We start from the raw sequence: 12,356 nt of genomic DNA on the forward strand, positions 1-12,356 counted from the left end.
TTCATCACGTTCGTCTTCACTCATTCACTGGAAAATCGGGTACCTGGGCTGCAATGGCAAAGGCCTGCCTGATCCTCTCAGCCCACACGTCAACAGAAGAGGAGCTGGCATCGGCGCAGAGACGTTTCACACGCCCAGTGGAGTGGACATACCCTCCCTGGATTTTCAGGCTGCCGATGACCTACCTCGCCCATGATGAGCCCAACCATGGCGTTTAAGAATCCTTCATGTCATGCACCTTTATCTGAACGTAAAGTTTACAGCTGGCTGTCTTTAAGGAGTAAGAAAGCAGCTCTTGGGATTTCTTGTGAGCAAACACTGACTCAAAGGCTCAATACAATCTCACAGTGTTACATGGGAACACCAGCCCCTTCTAGACCCCCAGCCAGCCCCTGGTAACTCCCTGGATCTTCTCCGAAAGTTTCACCCTGCACAATCCCTTCCTTTGCTAATGCGTCCTATCACCTCGTTTTATAGCCTCTCCTGCTAATACACCCTTCAAATCAGTTCTGGCTACCAATGCTGTCCTTAACTTAGCGACTGTCATAAAATGGATAGACTATTCCCTGTCTAGCGGCGCTCCAGATGCGACACTACCTGTAAAACCACACAGCTAGTTCTTCCAGCAGGTGATCCAAACCAGCTCTGTTCTCCAACGGCAGATTGGTGAAAGCGGGCTGCAGTTTGGGAAGTCTCCAAGATTTCCATCCCGTGAAGTGAGGTAGCAACAAGCAGCCTTTGAAACAGCATTGTCTTTGTGTTTTTCCCTAGTATCAAGTCCCTTTTCCACACAATTTAGTGAGTGATCTAGAGGCTTCTCTGGAGCAGTAGAAGAAGAAAAGAGATGGTAAATAAATAATGAATGATAAGAAGAACTAGGCCGATAGTTTTGCAAAGTTTTCCTTTTTGGTACCAGCACTGAGCACTGCTCGTTTGTCAGGTGGAGAGAAATAGAAAACACTTCAGTGTCTTTGTGAGCTTAAAGTCCAAGTGACTTCTGCACAATCTGCTTGGCAATTTTGTTAAACTGTTCTCTGTCTTCCCGCCACATCTTGGAGGCATCTACGTTGGCTCCACTTTCATCATTTGGCTCTGAAACGAGAAAGGCTGAAGGATAAGTGGGCAGGCAGGCAATGGAGGCAGGCAATGGAGCAAAACCCTCTCGCTTTTTCAGTAATGCCACTTCCATCGGGCTCTGGCACATTTCCCCTGCTCGGGACTACAGAACCACTCCTACAGAAAACCCAACAGCAGCTGCTGGGTTCCCGAATGGTTCCCGTTTAACTGATCCCAAGAGAACATCACAGCAAGGCTGGGTTTAGGTAAGAAACAAGTGGCAGAGGAGCAAGACTTTGTTTGTGTTCTCAGCAGTGGAGCCCAGCACGCACGTGAACACCACAATGCAGCACCACCAGTGCCACCAAGGGTTTTTAAAACTGCACACTGCTCCCTCCAAAATGTGGGGGTTTTTTCTGGTTCTGCGGCTTCACAGACACAAAGCCCTCCCGACCAGGCCACCCAAACAGGCTCTGTCACAATTTGGGATGGCTTGTTCTATTAAAAACCAACAAAACAAACCAAGGAAACCCATAGAATGCTTTCATTTCTGCAACGCCTTTCATCCAAGGATTTCAGAGCGCTTTACAAAGTACATTAAGCCCCCGTGACTCCCACACTTCATTTTGTACAGAGGTAAGCTGGGACACAGGATTCGTCAGGTTCGTGGTCAGCACACAGCGGGACACTGTCACGGGATCACACAAGTCACTCAGGCAGAACATACTCTACCCATCTTGCTTCACACACTAGTCCGAATCCACCCCAGCCTAGCCCACGGCAGACACCTTGGGCTCACGTCTTTCTTAACAGAATGCTGACTGTCTGCCCTTAAAAGGCAGTAGATGTGCAGGTCACCTAGTTTGATAAGCTTGGGCCTACCTGCAGAGCCAGAGCCGAGTTTGCCAGCAGCCTGAAAGCAGCTGAGCAGTTTCTTGGTTTAGACTAATTCCCCCAAAAGCCATGGGAAAACAGGACACACAGGCAAGGAACGAGAGAGACGAGGTGACTCCCACACTAACCAGTAAGGCTGCACCACAAACCAAATTCTTGGAGGCCACGGGAAGCCCAGCACGGTACTGTTTGCAGAGCTTCCCAACAGTAGGTTACTACCCTGAAGCTAAACCAGTCCCATGTAAGAATCTGTTGCTTGCTCTTTGATCAACTTTGCTGCTTCTAAACCTTCTAAAAACTACTATAATTCAAAACCAATTCTAAGGGACCCCTTTTCGAGCAGTTCAGTGGCTCTGCACACCGTGTGGACAAGGATTTATCTTTCAGGGAACTGCACATGGCAGAACTGATCCAGAGCCCTTGCTGGACTCAGGGAAAGCCATTTAAAAGGCTGCACAGAAAGTTTTTCACCCCACCCTCCTCTTCTCAAGAAGCCTTCCTCTGAAACAGAGATGGCAGAATGGGGGACATTCCCAGGCTGGCAAATAACAGAAATGGGGGGTGCTGGCTCATGAATCGCAGAGGCCACAGACTGCAGTTCACTGTACGGATTTGATCTGGCTGGTAACCCTTCAGCTGCTAAAGCCAAATCCAACCCAGGCTGTAATTAATAGCTTTAAGACCTGCAGGAGCTGAACAGACATGACAGCAAATACAAAGACAGGTTTTGTGCAGAAGCAGGGAACGAGCCGAGCCTCTGGACCTCACCTGGCCACCCCCCTCTGCTCGGTTGCTGCTGACTGGGGGGGAAAGCAGAGCAGTCGCGCGCAGGGCTGGAAACACCCATTTACGAATTCAGCCTTCTTTTTTCCATTTTTTCAGAAAACTGGTTTATTAGTAAATAAATACTAGGGCTTTAAGAACTGTGGTTGCTGCTGAGCAGCTTTTAATGTCCTTTTCTCACTTGCCAACTCAAACAGCAAGAAGCAGCTCTAGCTAAGTTGGTAACTGCTATCAGAGCTACTGCTAATAAAACAGCAGTCCTTACCTGCCAGCATGCTAACAACAGACAAGAGGATCTTTTCCACACTCTGCACGGGACTCCACCGCTCGGCGCTGCTCTCATATCCCATGGGATCATCCCCAGGAGCATGAAGAATAGAGATGCAAACTCTCCCATCTGGGTAAACTGCACAAGAAGCAGAGGGGATTGATTGTTAGTCAGTGTAAACACTTGGCCTCTCCAGTTCTGTAGCACAGCTGAGTATTTGCCTTGGCCTTCATATGACTAAAGCTAAACCCAGTTTTAAATTTCCTCTTCCAAAGGCAAGAGAACACAAAATCTGAAAGACAAAAACCCAGCAAACATTTTCTTTTAGCAAATCTAACAAACTCAGGTCACCCTTCGCCAAGAGAAACCTGCTGGGAGCACTCATGTCACTTCGTAACCAGCGACTGGCTCCATGGAAAAAATAAGAGATACACTCTGGTGGAACAAGGCAAGTACTCATGCACAGGCACAGCTCCAAGAAGGTAACCAGTCCTACTTAAATCAAAGTTAACAGTCACACAGCCCTGAATGCACGTTGGAATCCTCCACTGGACTATGATCATAAAAAGAATTCAGGAAACTTGCTCTGTTGCAGTAAGGAGGGAAAAGTGTTACGTTATAAACAATATAATTGATCTTATTTTGAATATTAGAAGAAAAGCAATTTTGCTTAAAGCTCAGCTGCATTAAAGCACATGAAAGGTAACCTATCAATTAAGGATGCAGACGTCTTCCCCTTCCGCCTTTAGCATAAGAAAAGCAATAGCACAAGTCATCTTCAGAGACACTGACTTGATAATGAGGCCAAAGAAAGGTTGAAGAGGTAACACAGACAGAATGGAGTTCGAAACGCTGCTTTAGCAACACAGCCTAATTCTGCAGCCTCCCAAGGAACAATGACTTTAGTCCAGTATTTTCAGTGCTTCTATTCCTCAGGTGATCAAACCTGCACCACTGCCAGGAAAACAAGAGAAAACAAAGAGGGAATGACCGCTGGAAGCAGTCGTGCTCACTTCCAGTTCCTTCCATTCACCCAGCTAACGTCTGCACAAGCCTGCACCACATAAATGTGCTGGAAGATTTGTATTTACATCCCCTCCTGTAGCCCCAGACTGGGGACTGGCGCTGGTCTAGCCGTCGCTGGAAGAGATGAAAACAGCACGTGCCGAATCAGCACTTCTCCGTGCAGGCTGGGAACACACTGGCAGTATTTCACTTGTAAGTTACTCTACAATGCCTTTAAGCAGTGCCTCATTTAAATAGCCGGACCACAGCGGCATGCTCAAGACAGCAGAGGCCAATTCCAGGGAGACGTACGCTTCTTCCCACTTTGTCACTCAGTGCTAATTAAGACTTGCCACTGATGGCTACTCGGAAGTTCTCTTTGCCAAAGCAGCCCAGAACATAATTTTATTTTGAGAGAAGGTAGTTCTGCGGTGTCTCAGTTCCCCCTGTACGTAACACAAACTGCAAAGATAAGGGAACACTTTTTAAACATGCCCCTTGCAATTCCTCACAAAAAAGCACTGCACAGCCACCCACTTCCACAGCCTTTCCGGGCATAACCAGACCATCACAACCCCACCCCAGAAGAAAGATTTAAGTGTCTACTTCAGGTGATCACAACTTGAGATTAACATCACCCAGAGCAATGGGATTTCAAAGCGCCCAGCTGACCATCCAGTGGGTTCCAGTCAACCCCACGGAGGAAGCACCCATGTGTAGAGCCACACTAACACGAGAGTCAGGTGGTCTGTGCAGCTCCACACCCCGCTCCTCCTGGCTGTGCTGCACACAAAGCAGCTGTGAGCAGCCATCCTCCAGCCCAGGCCACAACTGGAGCTGCAGAGTGCTGTGTGGACACGGATTTGCTCACGAGACCAGTCCTGCCAAGACGTTTGACTGAATTACTCTGACTGGAGCAAGGTGCCGATGCAGCCACACTGCTTCCAGGTGCCAAAGCTGCACTGCTGCTGACATCAGCGCTTCAGAGGTGATGCTACGCTGCCTCGACCACGATTGCACAGTTCTACACTGTGACATGCAGGTATCTTCCATATGAGACTAGAAAGGTGTGGATTAAATGGGCGGAATCTGCATCAGTGATGCTTTGAGAAGGGAAGAAGAGAAGGACATCAAGAAATTGCAAAATTCCTTTAAGTGGAGGAAATAAATAGATTCCCATCTGAGATTAAGATTTGTGTGATGCAAGCGCAGGAAGTTCAGCTGGAAAGGAAACAGTAGGCAGGAGGGCAGCGCTTTCCTTTTAGTGCTCTCAGGTAGCAGAGACCTAATAGCCTCGAACACTGACCCAGCCCATCAAATCTGGGTGATGACAAACAATCTTGACAAAATCCATGTTGATTCAGCACGTCATAAGCAACAATTTTACAAGGAATGCCAAAGCTGACATTCCAGAAAGTAGCACTCCATGCTGTGAAACAGGGCTTTAAGGTTTTCACCCGTCCAAAGCTCAAACTTGTTATCTGTACTTGGTACTTCAATTACTTCCACTGAAAAGCCTCGGGATAATATTGTCACCACCAGAATGGCAGAGGAAAGGCCAGCAGGAGTCTTAAATGCCTGCAAATGTGTCATCTGCTTTGACAGAGCACTCTATTTCAGAAAGATCACATCAGAAATGTTACTAAACCTGTGACTGAGTGGGGAAAAAGCCATACTGCCTAACAAAGCCGCATCCCCACTTTGGTGAATATGAAAACATCTTCTCTCATTAAAATAACACCAAACTACTTAAATACAAGCCACAGAGCAAGACTAGAAAGAGTCTGCATTAATTCACTGAATCTCACATCATATAAAGGAGATTTACCTTTAGACGACCTACACAATAGGCACAGGTATTCCTGGAATGATCTTAAACGGGGTTAAACTGTTGGAATCTTCATCGGACCGTTCATGACCAAAAGGTAGATGAGGAATAACAGGACAAAGAGACCTTAAGACAGAGCAAAGTTGCTGAGCAGCTGAATACTCCTGCATATTTGAGGTTGGAAAGGGCGAGAACCACCCTCGGTAAGGATGTCAGCTCTCCTGCTGCAGAAGTTTGGATTTAAGGTGCACAAGCAACCCTCTCCCCCACACATCCTGCAGCATCAGACTCACTGTTCGGATGGAACATCTCGCAGGTGAACCTCATCTTCGGAGGACTTAGTGGGTAGTCAAGCGGAAAGCTCAGGATCGCAGGGAAAACCCCATACTCAAAACAGGTGTCTTCGGGACCCCTAGAAACAGATAAAAAGCCATTCACCAGAGTTTTAAATAGTCTTTCACCCAAATTCTTGTCTATGACACATTTGAGGTTTGGGTTATATCATCTTCCCCAGAAAATGAAGAGTTAACACACTCTTACCCCACACCTCATAAGCTTAAATCCAAATATGGGGCTTAGGAGGGAAGAGGGAAATCAAAGCTTGCACGCTAAATTACTAGGAAGGTCACAACACTGCTTAATTAGCAGGGTGTGTCTGGCTATAATTGGAGTATCTGGCTCCAAGGCATGTTCCAGGATTTGAGCGCCTGCACGTCAAGAGAAGGCAGAGGCAGGTGTGGGACTCCTGTGCCTTTGAAGATACTGTTATCCTGCACCAGGCAGAGATGTCAAATGCTGTGGCTCCAAAATAATTTATAAAACCTACGGAGATTCAAACTGCCAGTATCGAGCACAACCACACAAACGCTTATCGCTGTCTGATGCAAAAAAACACAGCAGTGCTCTGTAAAAATAAAAACACCGCTCAGGGACCATAATTGCTAGGTATAGGACAAGAAGGGTTCTTTGGAGACTTGAGGTATTCAGTCTGCGCTCCCGGGAGTGCACACCGAGACCAGATGGCTTCATCGGGGTTCGTGTAGAAACACTTCCTTATTGTGCTCGCCATCTAGTTCAAAGTGCAATCAGGTTGAGAATGTAAAGACAACTATTTTACCTCCCTACAGAAAATGGTTTTGGAAGGTGAGCAAAAAAAGTTTATTAGACATGATTTATTCACATCTGATGAACCATCTGGAAGCTATTACATAAACATGGTCTCTCCTGACTGGGAAGAGCACGAAACAAGCTTCCCCATTGGAAATATTAGCCAAGGAAACCTCATGTATTCAGTAAAAAGCACTTCAAACAAGGGTTATACTGCCTGGGAAATAAGGTTCAGGAACATATTCATGCCTCCTCCCCCCAGTCAGTGTTCTTCATGCCAGAAAGAACCTAAAAGTTGAAGGACTCCTGACAGTTAGGACTGCAATTGGTAACCTACAGAAACAGAAAACTGAGACCCGCAAAACCTAAAGCCCTAGGAGGCTCACTCTCAAACTCTGGGATTTGAAAGACGTGGATGGTCGACAGACTCCATGACCAAAACCTGAACACTGACACTGGCAGGCAAGGTTAGAGAAACGTGCCGACACACTGCAGGAACGAAAGCTAAACCATCTCAACCATTTTGTTCCCTTTCTGGCCGTTTCCCTAAATTTAGTCAGGATTCAATTCACATCTGAGAGTAAACGGAATGCATTTTTTTTCATGAACATTTTAATTCCAGCTGCATTTTAAAGGCTTATTGTTGAACTTCTAAGAGTATGTACATACACGCATTGAAAAGCTGGTGGGTGTCTTATGTTCTGTTTTGAGAGCAAACACACAGCCTTAAGGGCTCTTCTGTCAAAAATGTTAACCCAACATGCTCCATTTTAGGCCCTGTATGATGTGAGCTAAATGTTTTTGGTTTAGCCAGTCATTGCTGCCAGGATCAACTTCAAAGAAATTATTAAAGTTAATCCAAGACAGCGTTTGCAACTACAGAACGCTCAGGGGGCCACAACGTTTAAACCTGACAGCATCTACTCAGTTCAAAAAGGACGTTGGCAGGGCCAGCGAGGCAAAGAGCACAGCACCTTTTGCCATCACACCACCTCCTCTGCAAAGATTTCGCAGTACACCACATCCAAAGCCTCCGTGCCTCACGCCATGACCTCGTCTGAGCTGCTGTGCCAGCTAAGCCCAGACTGCCCGGCACTTGTGAGGGTTCCTCCAAGAACACCCAGACCATGTCCCACCGAGCAGGGAGCACTGAGCCAACAGCCCCGTTGCCTTAAGCAGCTCCCGTACCCCAAGAGAGACAAAGCCCTTGCCATCGCTAACCCTGTGCACGCAGAAGGCGCTCGTTCTGCGTGTGTTTGAGGCATGGAACTAGGAAAAACCTTGTCCTGAACCTGCTCCACCTAAGACTCTCACGGCCTGCAAAGCTGGTGGTCTCCGCACCTATTTCTGCACGTGGGGCTACTCTACAGACCTCCCTGCAGCACTGAGGAGTGGACACCAGTCCTCTTACGGTCATTATATGGCATTAAATGACTTGCTAGAAACCAGACTGTTCAGTGGTGTGAGAGACAGCATGAACATAAGAATTCCAAGAGCTGGCTACTAGGGAGGCAAGGGGAAGAAGAGGATGGCGGGTGTCTGCCAAAACAGGAGGGAGAAGTGCACGAACACGGACAATTATTCTGTAATCACAGCTTCACGTACGTTTGTAAATGGGTTATTTGTAAAAATACACTGAAAACAACAGACTAAACCCCAGAGTCATCAGATGCCAAAAAGGGGAATTCCTTGCTACATGAAAGTCATAAGCCTAATTATAGCTCTAACTACTTCTCTAGACAGGTTTTTCATACGTTGACTTCAATTTATACTGTTTAGTTTTCAAGCAATCTTTAGGCTCATGAAGTTCTTAGCAATTATGTGCTTGTGTGTCTTTTGGGGATAAACTTTTATGGCAACACACACCTGTATATGCCAACCGAAGAGAGGAAAACTTGGTCTCAAAACGTTAAATTCAGTCACTGTAGGACTGACCCCACACAGCGCTACGACATTGAGCGGCATCGTGGTAAACTCTCTTGACATGCTGGGGCTACTCATCACCACGATTAAGTCACCTTGTTGCAAAGATTTGGCTCTCATAAATACTCTAATTCAGCCACCGCTCGGTGTCTGGCCAGAAGGGCACGTTTTACGCCAGGCTCCAAACCTCCGCTGCTCAGAAAGATGACCACGTGGTATTTTCAGTTCTGAATCTACTACACTCCCTTTGGAGCATAAGAGCTGTTCTATCCTTCAGACGTGTCAATACAGCCTTAACATTTGTATGTGTAACACCTATCCAGCACTGCTGCTGCGGGCACAACACCGGAAATGCAGATTATTCTACAAGGCATCGTTTTATCTCCGAGCCAAGCTCTTCCATCAATCAATCCGTGTAACATTACCCAGCCCACTCTGAACTAATACATAAATGGGCATGTCTTTTCTCTCTTCACTCTTTTTTTTTTAGTATTTACTTGCCATTACACGTGCTCTAGCTTTACATAAATGAAGCAAAGGGGGGGAAATTAAAAAATAAAGAGTATCCTGTTCTCTTCATTATTACACTACTTACTTACCTTTTGCACTTCATCTGTCTAAAAATTTGGAGCCAACTTTAATTTCCTCATCTGCACTTCTTTCATTCCCAGACTCTCACACAGCACATTTGAGAAGATCATCACAGACAAACACAAACAAGTAATTTAGCTTGCTTTCCAAAGGTACGCAAACACCTCTACTAACAGAGTTTCGTAAAGAGATGAAAGCAACCCAACGTGTTTAGGGTAAACATGTTTCTATTGTACCACAGCTTCAGAATTTTGCAGATCTTAAAATATAATTTTACTATGACACACACACAATACAGAAACAAAATTAAAGCACCTCCGCCCCTCGTTTTGTGCTGACAAAGACCAGAAGCTCAACACTCAGCACTTTAAAGGGCTTTCAAGTCTGCAAGCGGCTTCTCTGTTCTTTAAGAGTTTGTTATGGGAAACAGCAGAAAAGGTATTTTCTAGGTAATGAATCAAATCCAAAAGTACTTCTGTGTGTCCCCCGTGAAAGCTCTACTCAACCACACAACCTCTGCTATGAGAAAGCACCAACAGGCAGGAATTTCATTCCACATTCCAAGAAGTGCATTAAACCCTCTGGGATTTCTACCCTCCAACCAACGCGCAGCTGTCGGAACTGAAACTGGGTACGTTACAAAGCGCACATCTCAGGAGAGTGACAGCTATCCCACCTGCAAAAAGAGAAAGCGTAGGACACTGCAGCCAAAATCTTTGGTGTCAGGCAACAAATTACCCACTTCCATGCCAAAGGCTTATTTTCAGGGGACGGAGCTACCAGGAAGTACAACCTGCTCATCATGCAATAAACTGCTGCACATAAGCAGAGGCATTTGCCAGCTCTTTCTATCAATCACCAAACAAGCAGTGGTAATCCAAACCTCCACTTACCAAGGCCTAAAATAACTCAGAGGCTCAGGCTTGCTATGAAGTAGGGTCACCCACTCGGCCAGCTCGTGTGGAGTAAGCGATATGCCACAGCTTGGGATGCTTTTGTATTGGTTGCGTGCCTGATCCCAAGAGACAAAAATCTTGGGTTTTGTCCCTAGACAACAAACCCCAAGCAAACTGAGCTAGGAAAATTCTGCCACCCACTCAGAACTGAGAATCTCCTAAGTCAGCACTGGTGGTTGCAGTGACAACCTGCAAGGGGACAGCAGGCAGGCTGTGAGCGGGGCCACGGCTGCCGCCAGCTGCCCCCACCTCCTCCGGACCCCCTGGCCCTGTCTGAAGGAAAGGAAATCACTAACGCTCGCTAAAGGAATCCCGAAATACGGAGCCTGGATCTACCCCAACAATGGACCACCAGCTTCAAGGCAAGACTTGGCAGTTTGGAACTTCTTCATCTTTTAATTCCAGGGCAAGAGAGTACAAGCAAGAGAGAGGGCCACTTGTAAGATGCTGGACAAGAAGATACCGTATTTTCACGGCAGGTTTTGCTACAAACAACGTACCCATCAGTTTGGGAGAAGAGGGGGAGGATAAGGCTTTGTGAAGAAGTCTTTGTCATCCCCCAAAACACAACAGGTACCAACCAGAGCTCTTCGCCAACAGAAGAGGTTTCTACATGGAACCACTGCACCCGTCCTTACAACACCAGCTGATTCAGGAAGTGTGAAAAATTTCAAAACAATCCCTTTTTTTAAATTTGAATGCTTTCTCAGCTCAATCCCCTTCCTTTTTCCTAGAAAAAATCTGAATAGTAAGTAAACTCATTTCAGACACTGATTTTTTTTCTCCTATCGCTGATAATCTGTGTGTTTTGCTCTACTTAAAACATGAGCAAAACCTGTCCTGATGTGCAGTTAGGTAATGTTCCCAGCAGGTCTGTGTGACCTACAAGCAATTCCTCATTTCCTACAGGGTTTGTATACACAACATATACCCAAGGGAGCACCAAATAGGGACTCCTGTCAAATTTGCAAGTTACATGTACTGAGCGTGGCTTGTTACAACAAACGAACACATGAGCCTCAACGCTGCCTGTCACACTGCTTAAATTCCAAATGTAATTCCCAGTTTGACCAGAAAAGAATTTTCCAGCCAAAGGCAGGGCAAGGTCGATGTTACGCAGAACTGATACGATTTTTATTATTTCTTTTTACATTCTCGTTCTCCCAGAAGCTGATCGTCGCGTGCAAGCACTGATTTCAGACACAGAACACTATTAACTCACATAATCAGAGCTTCCCACTCAAAGAAGTTCTCTTCATTCATAGGACCTGTTAAGAAAAAACAAAGCAAGGCTTAGTGCTGCCTGAATGCAAGGCTGCAGCTTCACAGTGCACGAACCCTGCCCAGCTCCTCACCTGCTACTATCCCTTCGGGTGGGTTCAGGGTCAGCTCTGTAAGAACAAAAAGACAAGGAAGGTTAACGTGACCTGCAAGCCCGAGCATTTTGGCTAGTGTTTGGGTGGCCAAGGCTAGCACAGAGGGCCCACCAGCAAACACCCTTGGAGCAAAGCTTGAGGACACCATGAGAGGAATCTCCTGGCCATGCTTTAGTGGGCAAAGCTCCACATCCAGAAGGCCCTCACCACTGACCATTTAACTTCTTCATGCAAAACAGTTCTCTAGACAAAATTATTTGGCATTTTTTGCTTTTTCAGGCTCCCAGCGAGTCCTCCCAGGGGCAACAATTTAAAACTGAGAAGGAAGAAAAAAAATCTCTTTCCACAGCGAAAGAGAAATGTGGAAAACACTCCCTTCTTGGAGCACTGCTGTATGTGCAGGTACAAACTCAACAGCCTGAAGAGTAAACGGGTTGTATTCCTGTGTCCTCTCTGCACCACTTCAGATTTGACAGCATCTCAATACAAAGCCCAGAACGACGCAAAACATGGGAGAAGCGGAAGCAACAGAGATTTGACAAGCAGCTCTGTTCCTTGAATTCAATCCG

The 12,356-nt window shown here is 46.3% G+C and overlaps 1 protein-coding gene across 1 annotated transcript; it reads right to left on the minus strand.

Annotated features, from left to right (window-relative positions):
- Window positions 1-767: 767 nt before the first annotated feature.
- On the minus strand, window positions 768-11,854 carry UBE2G2 (ubiquitin-conjugating enzyme E2G 2). Its single transcript, XM_010159764.1, has 5 exons — window positions 11,767-11,854; window positions 11,634-11,679; window positions 6,128-6,246; window positions 2,999-3,139; window positions 768-1,092 (listed from the first exon to the last, which is right to left on the minus strand). Exons 1-5 carry the CDS (start codon window positions 11,852-11,854, stop codon window positions 980-982), a joined length of 507 nt encoding a protein of 168 aa, XP_010158066.1. The 3' UTR covers window positions 768-979.
- Between the last annotated feature and the right edge of the window lie 502 nt (window positions 11,855-12,356).

Source organism: Eurypyga helias, unplaced genomic scaffold, assembly GCF_000690775.1.
Source record: "Eurypyga helias isolate BGI_N326 unplaced genomic scaffold, ASM69077v1 scaffold22829, whole genome shotgun sequence".
NCBI classification, from domain to species: domain Eukaryota; kingdom Metazoa; phylum Chordata; class Aves; order Eurypygiformes; family Eurypygidae; genus Eurypyga; species Eurypyga helias.